Raw genomic sequence first — 25855 nt, 5'->3', positions numbered from 1 at the left:
CAAACTACAAAGAGATTCTCAAACATAAGCGATCCTTTTTTTTTTTTTTTTAATCATTGTATCTGATGAAGAAGGTTTTGTTAAGTGCTAGGGTGGTTGTATCACAGGCTAGAGACAGGCAGAAAAAAATACAGGCACAGACTTTGACAGCACAGAAATAAACATGAAAGAGTATGCACGTCCATTCACACGGATAGGTGCACGTCTATTCACCCCAACAGATCATCCTGCACAGAGTCGTGAGATGATGTATCTCTGTATATGGGTCTCAGGCACTCTCCTCGGACCCATTTATATTGAAGATGAAGCATCTGTTCCTCAACAGTGAGGTTATGACTGTCTTGAGTTTAGACACTTGCCAGTACAATCTTTATTTTCAAAATTTTAAACATATAATTTCAAAACAGTCTACACATTTCTTAGATACCATGAAAAATTCAAACCTCCATCTCTGGAGGTGCAGGCATTTTGTATTTAGATATCGAGGCCATGCTTCTGTGTAATTTCTTGCAGATTTGAAATCTCCTGATTTGCTGAATCATTTAAGAAGTCAAATCCATCCTGCCAAGCAAATCCCTGAGCTATGTGAGTGAGGCAGCTTGAAGGAAGGATGTGTACTGGGGTGATCCCAAAAGAAATATTTGGCTGAAGCTACAAGTATAGGAGCTGCTTGCAGTTGAGATGGCTGCACGCTGCATCTGATGTGGGCTCATCAGACGGATTGAAACCCTGGGCTCGAGTCAGAACTGTGAGGTCACTGGCCTTTGTCCTCAGTGCCTGGAGCACCTCTATTCTCCTCCACCCTCCATGTTCAGGGCTCCATCCAGAATGGAGTTGGTAATACCTATATGTAGTTCACAGTGTGATCATAAGGACTGAAGGAGACCATGCACGTAACTCACTCAGCACAGTGGATATAACACTCCTAGGTCATCCCTCACCACCTCATCAGCTCTCCTAGGCTAACCTCCTCTCTCTCATCCTTTGCATCAAAGCATACTTGTACATGCTCCAGGCTGCAGAGTGCCCAGGCATCAAAATTCTGAGGCACAGACCCCAGGACCCTGAAAGGACTCCCACCCCTAGGGAAAGCTCCCCCTGCTGGGAGAAGGCAAGAATTTTTATCCTCCAGGAACTTGCAATATGTAGTACAGACTTCAACACATAGTAGTTGCTCAATAAATGTTAGTTTCTTTCCTTCCCTTCAATTAGATATTACCTTTCCCTCATTCACATAATATATTATACTTCTTTTATAGCTGGCTGTACTTTCTATCTTATACATAGTGGGTACTTAATAATGTCTTTGGAAAATATATACGGCAATAGAAAAAAAGTGACTATATCTACATGCAAATGAGAGCATAGAAAAGGGATGAGGAAGAAGATAAAGGCAAATTAGATGGATGGGGAAAGAGAAAGGAAAATGGGGGGAAACAAATTACCTATGCATTAAGATCATTAATAACACCAGAAATTGAGATTGAATATATTATACGTAACCTTCAATATATTTTATATAATCTTCTATTCATCTAGAAGTTAAAGGAACCCTGGGAAGGGCAGATATGGCTTGAGTAAAATGGGTTGTATCACTGAAGCCCATGGCAGAGGGGATGAAGCTGCTATTTACTGTTCTCAGGGAGATAATTATTCTTAGAATTTAGATGCCACCCACAATGCCCAAAGGTTTTAGGTGGACACAGCTAGACAAGAAGGTGGATCAGAGGTCTGCTTGACTTCTACAATGAAGGAATTCAGCACAATTCCACAAATATCTCCTGGGAACGAACCACGTACCAGAAAGTGGTAGATATAAGAGTAACCAAATAATGGACCCTGGCTTCCAATTACTCATAGTCTAGGATTTTTGTTTGTTTCTTTGTTTAAAATTCTCTCTACTTTTCATGTTTGTAAGTAATCAGGGAATGCAAATGCTTTACCAGCTTAGCATGTTTATTCCTAATCTATAGAAAAGCAGGGAAAGGTGCAAGAAAGAAGTAGTGACCATGAGCATAAGACATAAAAATGGGAGGGCATTAGATTTATCTCACTGTTGATGCTAGAATTTTAAAAAATATATACGTATTTTTTAATTCTAGCATCAACATATATACAAGTAAATATTTGTATTTAAATGAATGAATGAATAAGGTCAGTAACTACAGCACAAAAGAACAAATGATGAAAAAGTCAGCCAGGATATCACTGAAGTGTTTTATTCCAGGTAACATCTAACCATCCATGTAAGACAGACTCACACACCAGCTTCCTTGTTGTGGCCAGCAAACCAGTGTGAAATGAAATAAATGTGGTGGACAGGGCAGCCCTCATTAACTGAGACATCTTAGCAGTTCACTGCACCTCTCTGAAACTCAGTGCCATCCTGTGTAAACCAGAGACAATACCTCTATTTGGCAAGACTGCTATAAAGCTTGGCTAGTTAATTACTGCTCATATACTCCAGAGGAGAACACAGAGCCACTAAGAGGTTCAGTGATTCATAAAAGTATGAAATGAGATGTGCGTAAAGCACTTAAGACAAGATCTGGGACAATGGTAAGTGCTATTGCTATCATCACTATTATTGTCGTTGTTGTTTTTATCATTACAGTTCGATCTGTACCTTTTTAACCGAGTGATGATACAAATTCAGACCCTCTGACAACAAACCCAGACTTCTTTGCATAACACTGGCCATCCAGGCCCCAGGTTCCACCATGCACACTTCCCCAGACAGAGTCTCTCCTCTGGTGGATTTTACCAGGCTCTCACCTTGACCTGGGCTCACCTTCTAGGAAACACATTCCTTTATTGTCCCCAGAATTATTAATGCTCCTCCACCTCGGGCCACCACGGAGAAGTACTTGAGAGAAGCACCGAGAACCATCTTATCAGTGCTGGGCCTAATTATAGCATCACCATTTCTACACACACAGTTCCTGTAAGGGGTGTCTTCATAAAAATAGAAGCACCTATTAAATAACCAAGGCACAGTCATGGAAAATGAGTTTTAAATTAAAATTTAAAATAAATGTGCGAGATAGGAAAACAATAAACAGTAGACCCCATATAAAGCAATCAGCCTTCTAAATAAAAGCAGAGACACCCAAACTGACAGCTCTGATTTATCACGTGTAACAGCCCCTGGAATTTGGATGAGAATTTTCAGAAGTGTCTTTTTCCATTACTCAGTTGACCCTCAAAACTACAGGAAGCTCCCAGAGCATGTTCATATCTGTGATTTACGAGGCATGTATGTCACAGGCCCTTTTTCAAGGACAAAGGAAGTACAGTGGGAAAATGCTATGACCTCGCTCTACTTTTATCTTTTTCCATAGCACTGATTACTTTCTAACAGAGTATATTATTGATGTATGTCTATTGTTTCTTGTCTGTCTCCCTGCATTAGAATGTAAACTCTACAAGGTAGAGTCCTTCCTTTTATTTATCAATCTCTGCACACCCCTGAGAATACTCCTTGGCACACAGTAGGTACTCAATGAACATCTGCTGAATAAATAAATGGATCAAAATTTAAGAGTAGTCCTGGTCAAGTGACTGAACCTCCCTGAGGGTCAGTCACCTCATCTGTAAAATGGGAATGATAATATGTTACTAAACAATGGATTGCAAGAATTCAATGAGAAAAAATATATGTGAAGCACTTAGCACAGTGTCTGGCAATTAGCGCTCCACAAATGGTGGAAATAACTAACACAATTCCCAGAGATGAATATTTATCATCAAAGTTTATAAAAAAGCATGCATCCCCAAAGTCAGCCACCAAAGAGCAGGGAACAAAGGGCCCAGAGATGAAGACCAGAGATCTTCAGCAGGTGCTCACCCTGCTCTCCTACAGAGCTCGTCATGGGGTCAGAATGAGCAGATTAGAAGCTCCTCGGTAATCATCCAGACCAGAGCCAGCAGACACCAAGCTCCTTTGTCTACACATTGTCTGCAGGGGCTGTCACATAACAGTGGCCAAAGTAAGTGGTTACGGGAGACCGTAAAGTCCACTACGCTCACTATCTGGACCTTTAAGAAAAGGTCTGAGGAATGACCCCAGGGTTCAGATGAGGAGAGAGTCCCAGAGACTAGGCAGAGGAGCCATCCCCGAGGTCACACTGCACACCCAGGCGCTGCCACTTTGAGACCAGCGGCTCACACACCCCTCAGAGGCCCAAAGAGTAGCTGATAGACCTTTAGTCACAGGGCTGGTCTGCACGACAGAAACCCTCAGAGCAGTTAGATTTCCCCCCTGGAGAATAAACGCACGGTCACTTGCTTTCCAGAGGCCCTAAGTATGCCCTTGAAAAGGAGAGAGACCACACTGGGAACTGAAAAGAACACCGGTCTTATTACCCTGCCAAGCCGGAGTCAGTGCCTGGCTCTGCAATTTGTTGGATATTCAGCCTTGTGCAATTCCCTTAACCTCTCTGTGTCTCAGTTTCCTCATCTGTTTAACAGGAAAAATAATACTTTCTTAGCTGAGTTCTTAGGGGATTGAATTAAATGAGACCAAGCGTGTAAAAGCAGCTAGCCCAGAAAATAGTACCTCTTTACCTCCTTAAAGACCAAAATTGATAAAATGATTCATTAAGGGAAAGATAGTACATTTCTGAGTTTATCAAATCTGCTTGAAAACATTCGTGGTCTCACTTTCCAGGGTAATATGAATATCCATTTTTTTCCCCTGTCATGAATTATCCCCCGTCTAAATTATCTAACAGAGGCAGCTTCCTGACAGGGCCAATTTCTAAAAATATGTTGGATTTGAGCTATAAATTGATTTTTTATTGTGATAAATTAAAATCCAATATCATCCAACAAGACACTAAACATAGAGGCCCAATTTTTTCCCTCAGATGTTCAGTCTCTTTGATATTAAAAGGGACCTGGGGCAGCTGTCGGGCTTTGGGAGCCTGAACGTTGAAGCAAATGAGCAAAGAATATGGAGATGGTAGAGAGAGAAAGAGAAAAAGGTAATGAGGAAGGAAGGCAAAGTAAGGAAGAGGAGGAAGGGAAGAGGATGCTTTCCACTTCCTGTTTTGTGGGCATTACAGAGTGACTCAGATTCGATGTTCAAGCCTAGGTGTTTTGCATACAATTTGCTGGGAGGTCTCAGGAGCCACTTACATTTTTTTCTTTTTTTAAAAAATAACATTTATTTATTTATTTATTTGGCTGCGCCAGGTCTTAGTCGCACCATGCGTGTGGGATCTAGTTCCCTGACCAGGGATTGAACCCAGGCCCCCTGAATTGGGAGTGCGGAGTCTTAACCACTGTGCCACTAGGGAAGTCCTTTAGGAGCTGCCTCTTCTCTTTGGCTTCTGAGTTTCTTCACTTGTAAATGAGTGGTTTAGTCAATGCCTAAGGGACCTTCAACCCCTGACATCCTAGGACCAGGGTACTCTGAATCACATATATTATTCTTTCCATGCTCACTGCCCGCATGGCAAAACTTGCATCTTTGGTATGTAGCATCTTGGGCTCCAATATCTAGTCCAGACAATGAGCATTCCATTATAAGTTTACTCAGACAATGAGCATTTCATTATAAGTTTACTTATTCGTTACTTCCTGTTCCATCCTTCCCTCGCTTTTGTTCCCTCTCTCCCTGACTGCCTTTCCTCCCTACCTTCAATGTGCCATTAGCATCTCTATCACATACCAGGACCTGTGTGAAACCCTGCAGATACAGCAATGGATGAGACCAGGGGCCTCGTGGAGTCTGTAGTCTGATGGAAGCATGGGTCAACTCATTCTTATACAGACAACCGTGTGCTGTGATAAAAGTGAACAGAGGACACTGTAGGAGGAATATGAAAGGATTTCTTAATTCTGAAGGGAGGACATAAGAAAGTCCATATCAGAGAGGGGATAATAGAGCTAATAATATAATATTAACACCTAGAGCTTTTTATTATACTAGGAACTATTCTAAGTCCTAGGGGATTAAATTAAATCCTCATTTAATCTTGCACCAATCCTCAGACATAGGTACTTTGATTATCCCCATCTTACAGATGAGTAAAAGACGTACAAAGTCATTCATAAAAATTGCTTTATAACCACATAGCTGGGCAGGAACGGATCCAAGGCAGCTCCTTCCACCATGCCCACTCTCTGGTGCCAGTACCATACCAGTGAGGAGTGTGGGCTGTGGATTCAGACAGACCCAACATGAATCCCGCTCGGAGGACGAAATGCATAAAGCACTTAGTTTACTAAAGCACCTGGCTCGAGAAAGGGCTTGATAAGTGGTCATTGCCGTGCTGCGTTGCTGTTGCTACTGTTGCTGACATTACTGGACCCTGAGGTGTTCACTGGGTGAAGAAGGGCAAAGGGATATACAGAGTGGAGGGGTCTCCTTTGGCTAGTCCTGCAAGCTGGGCAGTGAATGGTCGGTACAGGAACTGGCAAGGTGGTACCCCCGGCATTCTGTTCATGCACGAATGATACTCCCAGGTCTGCCACGTACAGCTGGGCAGGGGGTACATTGCATAGATCTACGGGGAGGTAGTCATCGTATAGTCACCAAAAACATGTATACTTATTGCAACCGTTTCCCAGCAAAAGTCAACCCAGGCAATGAGCCTTAAAGAAAGGGACTTTTCCCTGATTTGCACAAAGACATCTGATGGGTCGAGGGTGGCCCTAGAGTCACTGTACCTACCTCTCTGCATAGCTAGTGCAGCTTCAGGGCCACAGAATACACTGAATAATAACTCAGGCTGTAATGGACATGATTCAACCAAAACTCTTTGGTCGTACACTCCAGGCCTCGCAGTCGGGCCCTGCCAACCCTCTCAGTTTTCTCTCACTGATGGCCATCACACATCCTCCAATCCAGAATATCCAGACATCTTCTCCACACCTGCCCTTCTTCATGACTTTCTCACTTTAGGGCCTTAGTAAACGCTCCCCATTAATTCCCTTTGCCTGGATACTGGTCCTTTTATATCTCTCACTTGAAACCCTGCCCATCCTTCAAAGTTCAGCCCTTTGTTCCTAAATCATTCCATATTTCTTTTCAGATGGAAGAAATCATTTCTTCTTTTGAACTCTCATGATAATTTTATATTTTTCTCTTATCATATTGTTATTCTTGCTTTGAGTTTTTAGTTATGTACATATGTCTTGCCTCCTAGGTTGTAGGTTCCTTGAAGAAAAGTTTTCAGGCTAGTTCATCCCTATCCATCACATAGAATATCCCTTTCACTCAATAAGCATTTGTGGAATGAATGAATGAATGAACCAATGAAAATGGCAGCATGGTCTAGACAGGGATTCTTAACCTTATCTGACCCAACACCTCCTTCTTATAAACCAATATTTTGTAATTCTTCTTTTATTATCTGGAAATGATTACATAATCTACCTGTACACATGAAGTTTAAGCAAATCAAAATATCCTACTTATAAAGGAGAAATAAAAGATGATTTCTAATAAAAAATAATGTGAATTTCTACATATAAAGGCTTAGTTACAACTACAACAGAAGAACATAATGACATTGTCTTACGTTTGTGCTTTCTTATAATGAATAAATTCAGTTTTAAGAGATCATTCAACTCTTCCCTTTGTATCTGACATTTTTAAAGATGCGCCATATAAGTCCAGTTACGGTGAACATAATAGCTACACATGAAACTGATGGAGTAGTGCCCTGCTGGGGACTCAAATGTGAAAAGCATCACAGGGGAGTGGTTTTCCAAAGTGATGACCAACTCTCGATGAGGTTTCAACAGAACAAAGCACATCTTTCTCTCTGTTTAGCTGCATGTCTGGAAAATTCACTACTATGAATATTGTACAAAATCACTCTTTTATAGATAAAGGAGCGTTCGGTTTTAGATTCAGGTAATTATAAACAGGTTTTTCATCTCCGTGAATGTGTGATAAGACATTTAAAGTCACAGGGCACAGGAAACATCTGTGTTGTGTGTGAACGTCCTGTACATTGCAGAGTGGCTAGCATCCTTGCCTCTAGTAAATTCCTGCATCACCACCCCCCCTTCCCCAAAAGTCATGACCACCCAAAATGCCTACATGAAGTTCCAAAGCAGCCCCTCCTGGGGATAGAACCAGTCAAGTGGAGAATCTCTGGAGTAAAAGAAACAAAACAAGCTTAGGAGTTATAAATATGAATTTGAATTCAATTCTTGCTACTCATAGTAGCCTCGGGCAAGCCACTCACCCTACTTGTACCTTAGACGACTCTTCTGTAAAAAGGGGGTAATAAGACCTCCAAGAATTGTTGGGTGTCGAATGAGACAGAATCCACAAAAGCCTGCTATAGACGGTCCTGCTTATAGGCTAGTCATCTTGCGAGAGTCCTGTGTACTGTTTCAGTGGCTCTCGGGATGACAGGGGTGTCCCAGGTCCCAGCATCCTGCTCTGCAATGCCTTCATCTTCCTACCTGTCTCCCTCCCTAGGACCAGTTTCCTTTGCTCCACCTCAGCTGCTCTTCCCAAGTCCACTCAAAATATCTAGTTAGAAATAAAGGAAGAACAGTCCTGTTTTTGAAGAGACACGAATAAGGTGATATCTGGTTTTCACTGAAGAATAAATTATTAAATCAGCCGTGAAATGTAAGTGCAGCCATTACAGTTAAAACATCATTATCCCTCTATTATGAGGGACAATATTCAATTCTGGGCCACTCTCCACCTCTCCCCTGCTATGCCCTAGTTTTTCTGTGTACATTTGCTGAGTCGTAATCACTAAGTCATTTTATTTTCTGTGCAATAAGTACTACTGGGCACCTACTTAGTGGGCATCATGTGCTAACCAGATAGATAACAGTGATGAACAAAAAGATACAGCCTTCTTCATATGTGTGTTGATAGACGTGTTCAATAAATATTTCCTGAAGGGAAAAATGAACACACACACATATCTTTCTCCTTTAGACATTCGTGCATTTAGAAATACGTTTTTCTCTTCCCTGACTCGTTTACCTGATCCTCTCCAACTCACTCCTCCACTGCCAAGTCAGTGTGCCCTTTTCTGTGAAAAGCCCTGACTATTCCAGGCAAAGCTCGGTCTCCATCCCCTGAGTACCGACAACTCCATTCACACCTGTGTCTCAGCAGCTGTCAGTTCATTTTGTGAGTCTGGTTTCACCACCAGACTGTGAACACCGCAGGGGCAAGGACACATCTTCTTCATCTTTGAATCCTCAGGAAACAGATAATCATGTGGCGTAAAACAGGCATCCGATATGCTCTTGCCTGACCATGTACTGGTTACACTGCCAACATTCTATCCACAAGACAGTCCCAGTGCTAACTCCACCTCTTTTATCTTCACTCAGGAAAGCTCATTAAAATGAAAGTGAATAATGGTGACAGGAAGACAGGGATAATATTGAATCTGCTCTAATACATATAAAAGGAAATCATTTATAAACTTTGATATTGCTATGGTCTGAAATGTTTATATTCCCTCAAATTTCATATGCTGAAATTCTAACCCTCAAGGTGATGGTATTAGGAGGTGGGGCCTTTGAGAGCTTATTAGGTCATGAGGGTGGAGCCCTTATACATGGGATTAGTGCTCTTATAAAAGAGGCCCTAGTAAGCATCCTCCCCCTCTCCCCCTTGCATCATAAGAGGACACAGAAAAAGGCACCATCTATGAGGAAGTGGGCTCTCACCAGACACCAAATCCTGGGGCTATGATCCTGGACTTTCCAGCCTCTAGGACTGTGAAATAAACATTTGCTGTTTATAAGCCACCTAGTTTATAGTATTTTTGTTATAGCAGCCCAAACACACTAAGAAAGGTGTGATATATTACTAGCATTAAGTACTCTGGATGAGACTACCTGGGTTTGAATCTCAGCTCTGCCACTTGAGAGCTGTGTAATTAATTATTTGGACCTCAGTTTTCTCATCTGTAAAATAGTGATGATAATAGCATTTACTTCATAGAATTGCTATAATGTACTTAGAATGGTGCAAATAATAGTGCCAAATCAGTGTTGGCTAAACTAAATGAACATGCAAAACCCATCTGTGATTGTGGCAACAAGATGTTGCATTATCTGGAAAAGTTGATACAGACCACTGCCCTCTATCCTGAGAAACAGACTCGTCTTTAGGCTCCTGAAATATTTATGATTTTTTAAAAGTTATTTATTTATTTATTTTTGGCTGTGTTGGGTCTTCGTTGCCGCGCATGGGCTTTCTCTAGTTGCGGTGAGCGGGGGCTACTCTTTGTTGCGGTGCGTGGGCTTCTCATTGTGGTGGCTTCTCTTTGTTGCGGAGCACGGGCTCTAGGCGGGCGGCTTCAGTAGTTGCGGCATGCGGGCTCAGTAGTTGTGGCTCATGGGCTCTAGAGCACAGGCTCAGTAGTTGTGGTGCACGGTCTTAGTTGCTCCGCGGCATGTGGAATCTTCCCAGACCAGGGCTCAACCCGTGTCCCCTGCATTGGCAGGCAGATTCTTAACCACTGAACCACCAGGAAAGTCCCAATATTTCTGATTTTTTAATGGCACAAATTATAATAATTCTATGGAATAAAATTATAAGCAGGGAGAGAAGAAAGCTAGTGAGTTTCCCTGGAAAGACATAGGATTTGGGGTTGGAAGGTCTGATCTGAGTCTCCAGCCAAGTCAGGAACACTCCCAGAATCTCAGTTTCCTTACTTGTGAAATGAAGATGACATCACTCCTGCCTTGGTGTCCACTGGTCTGATGTGAGGACCTAGTAACATACTGACATGAAACCATTTCTACTGCGAGTGCTACTGCTCCTACTATTACTAGTAACAATGAGTTCATTTATGACATATTCTGCATTCTCACTGATCCTTTTGACATATTAGCAATACCTAGATACCTGAACATATGAACAGCTTTTGATATTGATTTATTTCCTGCAACATACTAATAATAAAATTTACTCACATAAGGTTTGGGATCAAGAACCCTTTGAAATTCAAGACAAGGTGTAAATTGCTGCAAAGGGTCTCTTTAATTGGGATCAAAACGCTTCTGACAGCTTTTGGATTTTTAAAATTGTAGCTATTGTCACGTTCTGCTAATGTTTCTTTTCTTGGTTTTGAAAAAAATAGTGCAGCCAAGCTGGAGCAGGAATACTTTAGACATGATAAACAACTAAAATTTGTCATTCCAAATGACAAAGACCCAGTTTTCCATTTCTTTGATATGTAGGACAAAACACTTCACTTAGACTCTTATCCTGCATAATTCAGCCGGTCCCCTGCTGTGCAACAACAAAGGTTCAGTAAACTGTTCCTGCTCATAATCTCCAATGGAGGTTTTGGAAAACCTCCATTTATCTGAAGATAAATCACATCGATAGGGGTTGAGTTTAAGGGAGAAACAGACTATTAAACTAGTCTGAGGAATCAACTTTGGTGATTCCCCAAAGATGTGACTTTGGTCAACATCTCATCTTCTACTTGACTTCCTTCCAAAATATCCCCATAATATGACTGTTGCTTGAATCCTCCTAGGGCTGGTGAACTCCCTTGCACAGAAGGTGGTCCATCTACATGCTGAACAGCTCTGACTTGCAGGAAATTCTTCTTCCTCATAAACTGAAACTGCTTCCCAGAAACTTCTATCACCTGGTCTTGGTTCTGTCCCTTGAGTCACACAGAACAAGTCACCTTCTTTTTCTACTAGACAACTCTTTGGAGAGATGAACGCTATTAATATGGAGTGCCTTGTTCCCACCATCCTCTCTACTTCAGGCTTAAACGTTCGATTCTCTCCACCAGTTTTCCCCAGGCTTGTGTTGAGACAAATTAACAAGCTAGGGTAGCAGAAGCCCAATGATACAGGGCCTAAGGTTAATCAAACAGAACTGGAGTAGACTAGGCCAGACAGAAAACATTTAACTCTGCCTTCATCCCGATTCTCCACTAGGAGATGACATTTTTTCAACAAAGCCAAATGGCTTTGAGCTGAAATAATGACTTTACTGCTGCTCTGTGTCCAGATAAAGAATCAAAAAATCACATTATAAGGTTTGGTGGTATCTTTCTTTGGGGCCACATTAACCACCCTTGAGTGAGGATTTAGAGAAAGGTAAAGAATATAAACTGCCTCTTCTCATTAGTTAAAGTTTGGTGATGAGAACTATTTGATGGTAGGGTACATGATGGAATAGCAAAGCCAAAAACATGGCCCTAGACAAAATAAAATATCTGATACTCTGCTTTACTCCAGTCCCTTTGGTGATATGATGTCAGTGTCATGTGATGGGCAGGCATGGACTTGGGAAGAGACTAGAGATGATGACGTATATTGGGCATATAAATCCTTGTGAAAGCATCTCTCAGTTAGGCTTGATCCACGCTCCTTGGATCCCTACCATGAAGGATGCTAAGGGGTCAATGATATCCCCCAAGTTTCTACAAGCCCAAAGCTCTCTGCCTCCTGTGTGTTACCCAGGATCCCACGTGGCCACATCTGTGTTCAGAAGTGTTGGCCCAGCGTAGTTTTCACTCCCCCAACTGCCCTGGTCCCCTCATCAGGATATACTTTGATTCGACTATATCTTTTCTAAAATGTGAGGTTCAGAACTGAGCACAGGTCTCCAAACTATAGTCTGCCCAGGAAAAGGAAAATCTTCCCTAGTTTTAGGAACCATACTTTTATTCAAGCAGAAGAGGCTTACATTAGGCTCTTAATCTTGCTGCCTTCAAGCTCATTGACTACTGATGCTTGTGCCCTCATTCTAAATTCCCTTTACCAAGGCATCCCCAAGTAGGTCCACCTTTCCTATAACATAGAGGTCAATTGCTTTGATTTTTTTTTTTTAAGCAATTTTTAAAAAATTTTTATTTATTTATTTATTTATTTATTTATTTTTGGCTGTGTTGGGTCTTCGTTTCTGTGCGAGGGCTTTCTCTAGTTGCGGCAAGCGGGGGCCACTCTTCATCACGGTGCACGGGCCTCTCACTATCGCGGTCTCTCTTGTTGGGAGCACAGGCTCCAGACGCGCAGGCTCAGTAGTTGTGGCTCACGGGCCTAGTTGCTCCACAGCACGTGGGATCTTCCCGGACCAGGGCTCGAACCCGTGTCCCCTGCGTTGGCAGACAGATTCTCAACCATTGCGCCACCAGGGAAGCCCAATTGCTTTGATTTTTGACTCAGGTCAACTGGAGGCTAAATCCCAGCTCTGCCTCCTACATGCTGGATGAACCTGAGAAGGTCACTTACCCTGAGAGATAACAGACATTGTGGTTGGACTCATAAGCCAGACCGCCTAGGTTGTAATCCTGTCTCCACCACCACCTACTTCCAGCAAGTTACATATCCTTTTCTCTCCTTAATATCTTCAACTATAAAATGGAGATAACAGCACTATCTACTCATAGGGTTGTTGTAAGGATTAAATGGATTGGTACTTCTAAAGGGCGTACAACAATGAGTGGAACATACTATGTGCTTGATGCAGTACCTGTTATTATTACTCTCTCATAGGACCCTTGTGAGGACAAAACTGAATAATGTATGCAAAGTGACTAATATGTACCTAGTGTGTACTCAACAAACGGTAATTATTACTACTAGATTTTTTTATTGTGGTAATATATACATAACATAAAATTTACCATTGTAACCATTTTTAAGTGCACAGTTCAGTGGCATAAAGTACATTCATATTGTTGAGCAGCCATCACAGCCATCCATCACCAGCACTGTTTCCCTCTCCCCAGACCTTTAACTCTGTACTCATTAAACACTAACTCTTTATCACCCCTCCCCCCAGGCCCAGTCAACCACCATTCTACTTTCTGTCTCTGTGAATCTGACTCCTCTAGATACCTCATTTAAGTGGAATCCTACTCAATTTGTCTATGTGTGACTGGCTTTTTTTACTTTGCATAATGTCTTCCATGTTGTAGCATAGGTCAGAACTTCCTTTTTACTGCTTAATAATATTCCATTACACACACACACACACACACACACACACACACACACACACACACCATATTTTGTCTATCCATTCATCCATAGATGGACAGTTGGGTTGCTTCTACCTTTTGGCCATTGTGAATAATGCTGCTATGAACATGGGTGTACAAATGTCTGTGCTATTATTATTCAGGCATAACTTTTCTTCAAGAAAATCCATTTTTTACTGTTAAATTATCATCCTACTACCCACTGGTATCCTAATATGAGTCAGAACAAAGGCGAGAAAATTATAATGCAAAATGACAAAGTTAGGTAACTTGGCTAGTTGAGTATTGTTTATACAGTGCTTGACAAATTACCTGTGAAGTTCAAAGGAGGTGATATAGGTGGAGCTGTGTTAGAAGCTATATAAAGCATTGAATGAATAAAAGGAAAACATGTCCATTTGACTCTTGCTCTCTGGACAAAACAGATCAAAGAACAGAACCCTTTTCTGTTTTTCCCTTACCATCAATGAACAAGGCCAACAATGCAAGGCAAGTCCTGGGGATGAAGCTGGGAGCTAACTGCTGCCAGGAGGTTGATGAAAATACAAACCACTACTTCAGTGGGTTTAACAAACAGATCAGCCCTTACATTTCCTGATCATGGAGTGATAGATTTTTTTCAAGATTGAAAACTCCATTTATTCTTTTTGATGACAGCAATTGCAAGGTGTCACAGGTTCAACTCAAGAGAGTCTGGATGCTTTGACCAAGTCAAATGACCCCCGTGCGTCTCCCTCTAGGATGCATGTCATTAAAGTTGCCAGCACACAAAGAAATTTAACTTAAACTGTCACATTACCCACCGCTCTTCAAAGCACATCAATCTCCCTATTGCATTACCAGGACTGTGTGACACTTTTATCCCAATTACACTGTAAGAAACACAGTCACACTGTGTTGGTGCAGTCACACTGTGGCCAAGTCAGGGAAGAGCCTCCCTTTGATGGACAATCACAGTTGATCAAGTTTGTCAGTTGCTTTATCTGTTTTTATGCTTGTTTGATATCCCTGCCCAGAGAGTAGAGGCTTTTAAGGGCACATCTGTCAGTGGATTCAATTTCACCATGCCATGTGATTCTTTTACTTACCCCTGTCTTCTCATCAAAGATTTTGATTCCTCCAAAGGAGATGGTTAAAAAGATTTTCTGTTTGTGTTCTCCTTTGGAACGAGCGCCAGCAACAACGCCCTGTTGAAAGGAAGGATGTGGTTTTTACTTTAGTGTTTTCATTTGAAAATTCCCTCCGGTCCCAAAGGCATGTCAGATATCATGAACCGAAGCCACCAATCATGCACACTCCATTCCCTCCCCACTTCCATGCTGCCTTTCCCGACGGGCTTGCATTTTCTTGTTGTTTTAGGGTAATACTTGTCCTCACTGCTCGAAAACTGTAGAAATAGATATTTGAACATGTATTCATTGGACGAACCAAGATTTACAGAGTGCCTACTTTGTGCCTAGATGCTCAGCTCAGAATTTGAGACCCCAGGATAAACAGAATATGTTCCTCTTGTTGGGTTCTGTATTAGATATGGTTTTAACCTTTTAAATAAAGATGAGTCATGGAATACATTCCTAAATGTGATTTTAATTTTATACTTCTGGAAAAAGTTTTCATATGAATTCATTTTAGAGATCAGAAAGAAAAGAAAAAATATTGCCAGACTGCATGTCTCAATTTTGTTTGGAAAAATGTGATGGTCATATGTCTAAGGTTTGCAGTTTTTACCCACACATTTTGTATGTTCTTCTACCATTTTTCCAATCATTCCTGTGCTTTCAAGGAAAGTACCTACCAAGTGCATTCCACTTCTCAAAAATGTTTCCCCACTTTTCCAAATTTTTTGTAAACTGAAGATATGTGTATAAGTCAATTAGAAGGTAGATGCCACAAAAGGTAGGTATGTTACTCTGTTCACTGCTCTCTTCCTCGTACCCAGGACAGTCCCTGGACTGTCCCTGGAGGTCAGGAGACACTCAGGAAATTATTGTTACATGAATGTGCTATCAAGAGTCCTCGCCAAAGTTGATATTATACAAGTTAAGAGTAAAGACACTTGCTTTTTAAATCAGCCTCTGTGGTGGCCAATTACAGGCAAGCATGGGCATCATATTAGGGTACAAGTCAGAGGATGAGGACATTCAAGGGATTTACGCTCCAGGGCTGTTGCAGACTCTGCATTCGAAGTTTTGAGGCTTCCAGCCCCTTCATCCCTATTAGCCTCCACAGAGGGTGAGTAAGCCCAATTCTCAACAGTTATCATTCTGGACTTCTTTAGGAGTCGAAAAGTCTAAAGTCATCATGATTTCATACTTCCAAGAGATAAAAGTCCTTTGTGCTGTTCTCAGAACAGCGTGTTCTCGACCTCAGTCTTCAGCAAATAGAGTGAGAGGTATGACCAGAGGCACAAGGAAAGGGCACTCCCTTGAGGTTGTGTGATTATTCTCCCTTTGGGTACTGGAAATAGTCTGCGGAATGGAAACATCTGGATTATACTCCTGGCTGTGATCTTGGACAAATGACTTAACTCTCAACTCTACTTCCTCAAGTGTAAATACTTCTCTCGCATGACTGAGAGGATTAAATGAAAACTTATGGACAGTACCTAGCACGACACCTGGTACACTGTAGGGATGTCATAAAAATTAATTTCTTCTAGTAAATGAATGACTGCCCCTTAGTGTTCGTGGTCCAGTTCCTGTTTGGTACCTAGCAGTAGGAAATTCACTCCCTCAGGAGTCTCCCATTCATTCTCAAGCACCTCTGACATGTGGATGTACAGAATGTTGAAGTCAGAGAAAACCTTCAGACTAATCAGTCCAAGTTTCTCTACCAACAGACGAGAAAACTGATGCCCGAAAAGCTGGGTGGACAGTCCCAAGATGGTACAGAGAGCTGGTGAGAAAGCTGAGACCACAGGTCCACTCTCAAGACTCTTGGTGCAGGGGGCAGTTATTATTCCTTTACGTGTGTCTTCTTTCTAGCGAGCCCAGATCTCTTTCCTGCAACCCTACCCAGTGTTCCTCTTTTGACCCTTCAGGGATGGTACTCACTGACATAAGATTCCTCCTCCAATGACTGTCCTCTAAATAGTTAAAGAGAGTGACTCACCCCAAAGCGAAGTCTCCTGTCTCTTTAACCCTTCCTCTTGTTCAAAGGCTTCTAGGTTCCTCAGCGTGCTGCTTGCTTTCCCATAAATTCACTGAGGGATGGTTTTAAGGACATGGGAGAAGGGTCAAAGTATGTCTTTGCAATCCCAGGGGTAGTTCTCATTTCTCTTCAATGTCACCTGATCAGAGATACGGCCTCTGACCCCTCCACTCTCCATACCAAACTGCATCCCATTCTTTCCCCCTGCATCTTTTGTCCTCGTCGTACCCACTGGTATATTGTATATTCATTTGTTGACTGTCTGCCTTTGCCCAACAGAACAAAAGCTCAACTGGGCACAGAACTTTGTTTTATTCATTCAACACGCCCAGTGTCGAGAATGGAGCCTGGAATAAAAAAGGCACTCAAAAAAGTGAAGTGACTTTCCCCTCACTTGGGTAATGAACAAGCCAGGCTTTGAACCTATGAAAACTTGATTTGAAATCTGTGTTCCTGGCTGGATTTGGAGTAAAATAACTGATGCTGCCATCCCTACACAGCCTAACCTTCAACTTCACTATCCACGTCTACGCAAAAGAGAGAACAAGAAGTAGCGCCATCATAATGGAAGCCCCATTATAAATGGAAGCATTGAAAGGACTGTGTCAAAGAGCAGGGAGCCTCTCTTTCTTGTTTAAGTCCTCCCAACATGAAGACATCACAGCTCGTGGTGGGGAGAGGCTTGCACCTTTGGTCAAGAAGAGTAGCTTTAAGGTCCCCATCTCCAAGATGGTCCTAACAACCCCTAGCTCTTAGAATTACAACAACATCAAATTGTGCTAATTCCCAGCACATAGTGCCGCTGACCAAGTGGCTATCAAAGAACTCCCTGGCAGAAGGCGGCTGCAGCTAAAGAGGGATGGAAAGAGCCAGCGTGCATGTTTCAGGAGCACTTCTGCTTGGGGCTGCTGATGGTACAGCTTCCCAGGACAAATGCAAGAGAGAAGGATGATCCACATGGTGTGATCCTTGGGGAAATAAAACTCCAATTTTATCAGGCATGTTGAGAGACAGGACCCTGAGTTAAGCCCTGAAAAACTGCATGAAGTCCAAGCAAGCCTGCCACCAGCCAGCACGCTGCAGGGGCTCACCTCCCCACAGATGATTCAGTGCTGTTATGTAGAAGTGACGAAGGGCCAAGGGACAGGGCTGGCTGGGGAATCGGAAGCTATGGATGTAGGTGTCTTTTGGGGTTTCTGTGCCTAATATTAGCCACCTGACCTACAAAGTCACTGTTGGCAACCTGGAAATGAAGGAGTCAGATGTTTTCTTGGGTACCTACCAAATGGTAGGAGTTCTCTTATACGTCATATAATTCAGCCCATCCCACATGCCTGGGAAGAAAAATTATATCCCTTATTTTACAAATGACCAAACATAAGATCGGGGGGCCAAGTGAACACCCCAAACCTCAAGGAACTAAGAAGACATATAGAGGGAATTCAAACAGTGACCTTTCGAATTCCAGTGTTAGGGTTCCTTCTATTATAACCCTCTGGAAGGGCTCTTTGGGGAGGCATGGATGAAAAAAAGATGGAACTACCAGCTTCCAAACTCAGTAGTGAAGGAGAACTCTAAAATGAGAATACTTCTTACTTCTAAGAGTGAAGCGTGCACATACCACACCTAGCATGGGGTGCAGCGTGCAAGGAGAGCTCAGCAAATGACCGTGACCATCACCTCTAATGCTAATACTGATTCTATGAAGCAATGCCATGTGCTGGGCACTGTATGGAATGACTGATGCAGGTGTCCCTAAGGGAGTCACACAGAGGCAGCATCTTGCTGGAGGATTTTATACACAGGGAAGCGGTCAGGCACGCCAGGCAGGGTTGATAGCCTGCCCTGTCCAGCTCAGGGGTTGCCGTGAGAATCCAATAAGATGATGCACAGGAAAGGACTCTGAGAAACCTCACCCAGCAGGGTGTATGCACATGGTGGGATGACGGTGATCTCCAGGGAACACGTCAAGCAGGTGTGCAACCTGAATAGCTGAAAACCTAGAATGCTATTCCAGAAAGCTCCATGAACTAAACCTGGTCTCCAATCTCAGCCCTACTGGTTATCAGTTGTAGATCTTTGGGGGAAAACTCATCCTAAGTTTCACTTTTCCGAGGTAAGAAGGAGAATACAAATATCCTCCTCTGCCCTGCTTTGTGCCCAGAGACTGGCCCCTGAGGTCTGCATTGCCAGGTCCTCTGAGCTTCCTGCCCTCTGGATTCCACTCAGGAAGGCACAGACAGGAGATCAGAGCGTGGAAGGAGAGAGGTCAGGGCATTTCATCCAGCCTCCTTCCCATCCTTGTTCTACAATCTCCAGGAGTAGCTTATTTTTGCTTGGCGAGGGAAGGGACTTTGTCCTCAATCTCGCCCTCCCTGGGTTCCAGTAAATAGATCTCATCCTAGGATGGTAACAGCTTCCCACTGTTTTTAGTTTCCAGTGCCTCACCAGCTCTTGTTTGCTACCTTAACCTTGCCTAACCTTTGTATGTCGCTCCTGCATTAAAGTATCCTCATCTGGCCTAGTCGGGCTGGGTGTTTCTTACAGGACCCTGACTAATAGATTTACTTAGAGCTCTGTAATCAGCCCATCTCTCCCATAGCTTCAACCACCATCATTTTGCCCGATACCTCTGAAAGTTGACTGCTTTGGAAGTCAATGATGTGGGGCTATGTAGCTTACTGGTAGGAGCTTAAACTCTAGTTGGGGAACCAGGATAGATTCAACGCAGATACAAAACAGAATAGAACGAAGCACTAAACTGTATCTTATCAAACACTGGGCATCTGGAGATACAGGCTTGAATTCTGGGCTTATCCCAGATTAAATGAAGGTTCTGGGGCAAATCCTATAACTTCGTGAGCCTCAGATTTCTTATTTACAAAACAGGGAGGCTAACAGCTACCTCATAAGAGCAAAAGAGATAATATACGTAAAAGTGTGTTGTTGACTAAATTAAAATACAATGACAATGTGGCTTCGCTGGTGGACGGGCAATGGCTCACTCATACTCACATTATGAGTCCCCTCTTAAATCTCTATAATCCAAGAGAAAACTCTCTAAAACAGGAAGAGGCACCAGCTTCAGACAGCCTAGCAAAGAAAAACAGATTAAAAAAAAAATTTTCTCCTATGGCCTGACATGAACAAGTGGGCCTTTTGCAAGGCTAACAGGCATTTTGTACTTCTTTGCCTTTCCTTCCTGGGCAAGTGGCCAAATGGAGAATCGATCATTTATGTTTCTGTGTTTCTTAAAGAAACACTACTGGGAACAGAAATGTCAACATTCTTCTCTGCAACTTGCAAATAACGAAAGACAATTGTCTGGGAACCAAGAACCGTCAACAAGTTCAGAGCATTTGACAGGAGCGTGTTTTGGTTGGACCAACTCTCCAGAGCTTTGGGGACCTCACAGTTATAAGGGGTGACAGATGGGGCACTTCACTGCAGGTAACACGCCCCACCCCCACCCCCCACACACAAGGTCGGCAATCCTGGCCAGGCCTGGTACAGCTAGCCTGGCCCAGTGTTAATCCTGAGGGAGAACTTCAGGGCACACAGGCCAACTCCTGTCTCACATACGCTGAGACCTCCATGCTTCTAAGAAGGCAGCTGTCAGTGAGGTGCTCCGTGACCCATGCCTGCTGAACGCTATCTACCAGGATGCTGGGGGGAGATGCACCAGCCTCTTTCTTGTTCTCAGCAGACTTGCGGCTCTGGGTGAGAACCAGGCCACTGGAGAGCTTCTTGATGTCTTTCAATTAATATTTGTCAAAAGCAAATCTCCATTTGCCTGTCCTCATACTCAGTAAGGAGCAACTTCAGCAAGAATCAAGATCCAGGCCTTTATCCCCATTCTTGACTAGGGTCTCCTTGGCTCAGTCTTTCTGGGTTCTCTCTCTGCAGTCTACCCGCTGGTAGAGAGGCTGCGTTCTGGTCTGACCTCACGCGTGAATCACAGTTCTGCTCTGGGGCAGAGCAGGGGTCAGGGTGCGTGAACATGGAGCGCTGCAGTTATCCAACTGCCCCACAAACCAAGTGGAATGGCCTGTCTCTTTCAAGGATGCCCTGTGGCTGTGTGTCTACGTCACATCCTCCAGACCAGCATTTATCAGTCATGAAGCTGGAATTTAGAATTCTTCCTGTTGGACTCCTTTGTGTATTTATCACTCGGACTTGAACTTGGCAGAAGAAGGGGGCTCATTACTGGACTGTCCTAAAATCTTATAACATTGCTTAATTATTATTATTATTTTTATTTTTAAATATTTATTTATTTGGTTGCATCAGGTCTCAGTTGCGGCACGCGAACTCTTAGTTGCGGCACGCGAACTCTTAGTTGCGGCATGCACGTGGGATCTAGTTCCCTGACCGGGGATCAAACCTGGGCCCCCTGCATTGGGAGCGTGGAGTCTTATCCACTGCACCACCAGGGAAGTCCTGCTTAATTATTTTTTATAAAAGGATACATTAACCTCTTCCAAGTAGACAATCTGTGAACTCATGATTTTAATGTCTTTTATACTTTTTTCTAGTAGGCCTTGTAGTAGATTAATAACTATTAAAATAAAGTTTGCTGTGTAACAGCTAAAAAAAAAAAAAAGAAAGGAATGATACACAGTTTAGAAAATTAAGAGTTTTTAAAAAGAATGATTCCTACAGCTATACTACAGGGAGTCTTAGCATCTGATATACATGTTAAACTGTTGAGAAAATGTGTACAGTACATACAAAATTAATACCTGTGCTTTATTAAGCATCTATCAAAGAAAAGGCAATATAGAGGGTGTTTTATATTGTCGCATTTAATATTAGTAGGCACTTGGCCAGCCTTGTTTTCTTTTTTCTTTCCTTTTCTTTTCTTTTCTTCCCTTTTTCTTACATTAAAAAAAATTACATTGACCAAGTTGTATCCTCAGGGACTATTAGAAGATAAGAAAAAATGCTCATGATATATTATTAGGGAGAAAGAAAACAAGATACAAAACTATAAATAGTAATTCCAATTACACTACATATATGTGTATGATTCATATACATATACACGAATGTATATAAAAATACAAAGAGAGAGTGTTAGTTACACACAAAAATGCTGACACTGATTTTTCTTTTTGTGGTGGGATTGTGGATAAGTTTAATTTTCCCTCATACTTTTCTGTATTTTCAAAATTTTTACAATGAGCATTTTTTGAATTCTATAATCAGGAAAATAATTAAATTATAGGTCTTAAATGCATAAGATAGCTTATAAACTTCCTGCTAAATCATCTGTTTTTCTAATATTTTATATTACTTTTTTAAAAAAGAGACATAGACTACATAGAGACCAGAATCTGGGAACAAACAATGTTCAATTTTGTATGTTTTTAAAGGCCATTTAAGAACATAATTTTCTTATTTTGCATATTAAAATTTTTCTCAATTTCTTTCTTAGTTTTCTCAATGAAAAGCCTTCTTTAAAGCATTTAAAATCAGCAATCTCTTTGTGATACCGCCAAATATCAATATCTAGTTACGTATCACTTTTTATAACATTTTCCCTTTAAAGTATTTGGGGGACATTAATAGAAATTTCAAGAATGAATAAAATCAGCTTTTTTATTAATATATCATCTTTTACCATATTCATCATATGGTGAAATATATAAAATTTATTTAAAAATAAAGTAGAAATTTTATAAAATCTGAGTGACAGTACAATTTGATGATTTTGTACTTTTATTTTTGCAGGCGTTGCACAGTGAAGATACAATTGAATAAAATGTGATATGCTCAAAAACCGTACAACAGGGGCTAGCAAAATACCTCCACATAGGAGATGCTCAACAAACATTTGCTAAATGATTGACATGTCCTCCCAATAAATAAATGCAGTGAGTCATCAGTGTACCAAGTAATATACCAGTATATGAATAAAAAAATATGTTTACCAGAATGACTGTAATCATTTCTTCCTCTCGGTCATATCAAACCCACACTATTTAAATTAAAATGCTTGCGCAGTACCTTGAGTTTCATCATGGAGTCTTGGCATAACTTGTCTCCCCGAGCTGCGGAAACCTCATCAATCCCAATCAGTTTGGCCTTGTACCGGACCCCTTCACCTTTAAACCTCTTTATCAAAGTGGCTTCACTGCGATCCTGACCTAAAAAGAGAGAAATGCAGGATTCAGATATGTAGGTGTTCAGGCCCCATTGGCTTTAAATATCCGCAGCTCCGAGATTGGTTCTCTGGTTCACCTACATGTTATGAAAGTCAAATCATTGGACCACGGACAAAAGAATGGTAAGACTCCTGTATGCAAATTCTGGGTCTATCCTTTTAAAACCTCAGGCAAATTACACAATTCTCTCTGAGACTCCATTTTCTCAGGCAGAAAAAAAAAAAAAGAGTTAAAAATAACCAATCCCAAACGGGCGTTAAGATAAATAAACATGATGACACGTATAAAGCACCCAACACGGATTTTGATACACACTAGGTCATCAACAAACGATCATCACCCACTAGGAGTTTATGTCTGACATTCTTGTTAGAATAGTATTAGCCCTGAGCCTCTCTGGCATTTCCAGCATTTAATATGACTTTGGCCCGGGTCCAAGACCCTCCTTATACCCAATCCCATGGGCTGTTTTATAGTGAGACTCCAAAGTAATTGCTTTGTATCAAGCAGTGACTCGGGGGCAATTATCAAAAAATGATTTTACAATGTCTCTTCTGCTAACTCATGCGTGTACAGAAAGAGGCTTCCATACTCCTTGGTACGGTGCGCCCACACCTCATAACAGCTTTCTCAATAATTATTAGCATAATATTTTGCTGAGACACATCAACCAGAAGTTCAAACACATCCACATAAAATGAAGACAATAAAGTTACTGTGAACTTAGCACATCTTTCTTGTGAGATGTTTTATAAACTTTACCCCCTCTTCACAACGACTCAACCATATCCATTTCCCAGATGACAAAGATGAAGGTCACAGAGTTCAAATAGCTTGTCCACGTTCACATAGTCAGAAAAAAAAAAAAAAAAAAAGAATACATAGGAATTCAAATCTCTAACTTCAGCAAACTTCCATCAAAGGAGTCACAGGTTGGGGCATTGCTCATGTGGTTCTTAAAACCTGGAATGCCCTAGGCTTCTGATATTCATCTCCTGGAATATCATTAACTGCAACTTCTGATACCTCCTCTATCACGCTTTCTTTCGTCAGTCTGACACTCAGACCTGAGGACACTGGAGATAATTCAGCCCATTTCTTCTCTCCACATGATGGACAAACTGAGGCCTTTCCATTATGTGGGGTTGAGAATTATTTGAGGACACACTTAAAATAGAAAAAAAAAACAACAGCAATAGCTAACCATCATATAATGCTTTTCTATTGACGAAACATGGCTTGCATTTCATTCATTTATTCATTCATCCCTTACTGAGCATTGCTTCTGTGCCAGATGCTATTATTCACTGGCAACAGATGAATGAGACAAAGTCTATGCCCCTAGAGGCTCAAGTTTTTGATGACTGCAAACAAAAATGTGTAGCGCATTATGCTAGATGTGTAAGAAGGTATAAGCTTTAGAGCCAGATATCCTCATTTCAAATCATGGCTCTCTCACTTGTAAGCCAACTAAACTATCTGCCAAGCCTCTGTTTCCTTAACTGTTGAATGAAGATTAAATATCTACTTTAGGAGTTATTATGAATAGTAACTTAAATGAGATAGTATGTGCAAAGCATGGATTCACATGGTAAGTTTTCTATAAATGGTAGTTGTCGCCCCTGTTATCAGATCAGTAAAAGAAGCACATAGAAGATACAATGCCGAGAGCAGGAAAACACAAAAGAAGGACGTCTGCATAGTTAGGCCTGGACCTGTCGTCCCCAAATCCCATTTGGTATTTTTTCTACCGCATCCTTGCTGACTTCTAGCATATTAAACTTCTTGAATTACTTTCCATAAAGCAAATATAACACATGGATGATTCGTCTGAATGTGTAATCAATGTAAAAATTAAGCCTCCGGGATCAGTGAGGGCAGATGTCAGAGACTAAGGGTAACAACAAAGAGAAGAACATTTGCCATGATATACCCTCTACGTACAGACATCTAGCTGTGGGCACCACAGGTCACCTCTCCCTGCATTATTATGCAATATTTGGTAGGAGTGGCCTATGGTTTGATCTATGTCTTGGGAAGGTTATCTTACTCTACCTTATTCTATCACAAATACCATCTCTGCCTCTTCAATTCCTGACACTATTTCAGTCACTAATAGCATCCCTTTCACTATTTGGAACTTCCTCCAAAGTTTAAGTATAATAACAACAGCAGGTAGGATTTATCATGTCCTGTACAAAGCTCATTATATGCACCAACTTGTTTAGCTCTGGAAATAATCCTAGAGGTAGGTACTATTACTTAGGTTTTATAGACAAGGATCTATATTGAAGGTTTGGGAGGCCAAGTAATTTGTCCAAACTCACTGAGTGGGACCTGAACCCAGATCTGACTGATGCCAAAGCCCAGGCTTATGGTTTGCTTGTGTTCTGTGTCTTCAAGCCTGTTCTCTGAACCACGATGATTAACTGCTTCTCATCTATCCGACTTCCCTGTGAAGCCCCATCTAAACTTCTACCAAAACTCACCTGGCCCAAATCTGTTGATATTTAATACACTGGCAGCATTAAAACTCCATTGGAGAGATGGCTTGAAAATGGAAGAAACAGCTTCCAGCCT

The 25855-nt window shown here is 41.7% G+C and overlaps 1 protein-coding gene across 5 annotated transcripts in view; it reads right to left on the bottom strand.

The window, feature by feature from the left end:
* DAB1 (DAB adaptor protein 1) overlaps positions 1-25855 on the bottom strand; it is a 424515-nt gene that overhangs the window by 131392 nt on the left and 267268 nt on the right. For all 5 annotated transcript variants that reach the window (XM_082357648.1, XM_082357650.1, XM_082357651.1 and 2 more), the window contains exons 3-4: positions 23118-23257; positions 15047-15145 (exon numbers count right to left, since the gene is read on the bottom strand). In XM_082357648.1, coding sequence (XP_082213774.1) covers positions 15047-15145; positions 23118-23257 — 239 coding nt within the window. The remainder of the gene's footprint in view (positions 1-15046; positions 15146-23117; positions 23258-25855) is intronic.

Source organism: Balaenoptera borealis (genome assembly GCF_965194805.1).
Source record: "Balaenoptera borealis genome assembly, chromosome: 1".
Classification (NCBI taxonomy): Eukaryota; Metazoa; Chordata; class Mammalia; order Artiodactyla; family Balaenopteridae; genus Balaenoptera; species Balaenoptera borealis.
The sequence above is the reverse complement of the archived record's forward strand: the minus strand, read 5'-3'. Positions and strand labels throughout refer to the sequence as shown.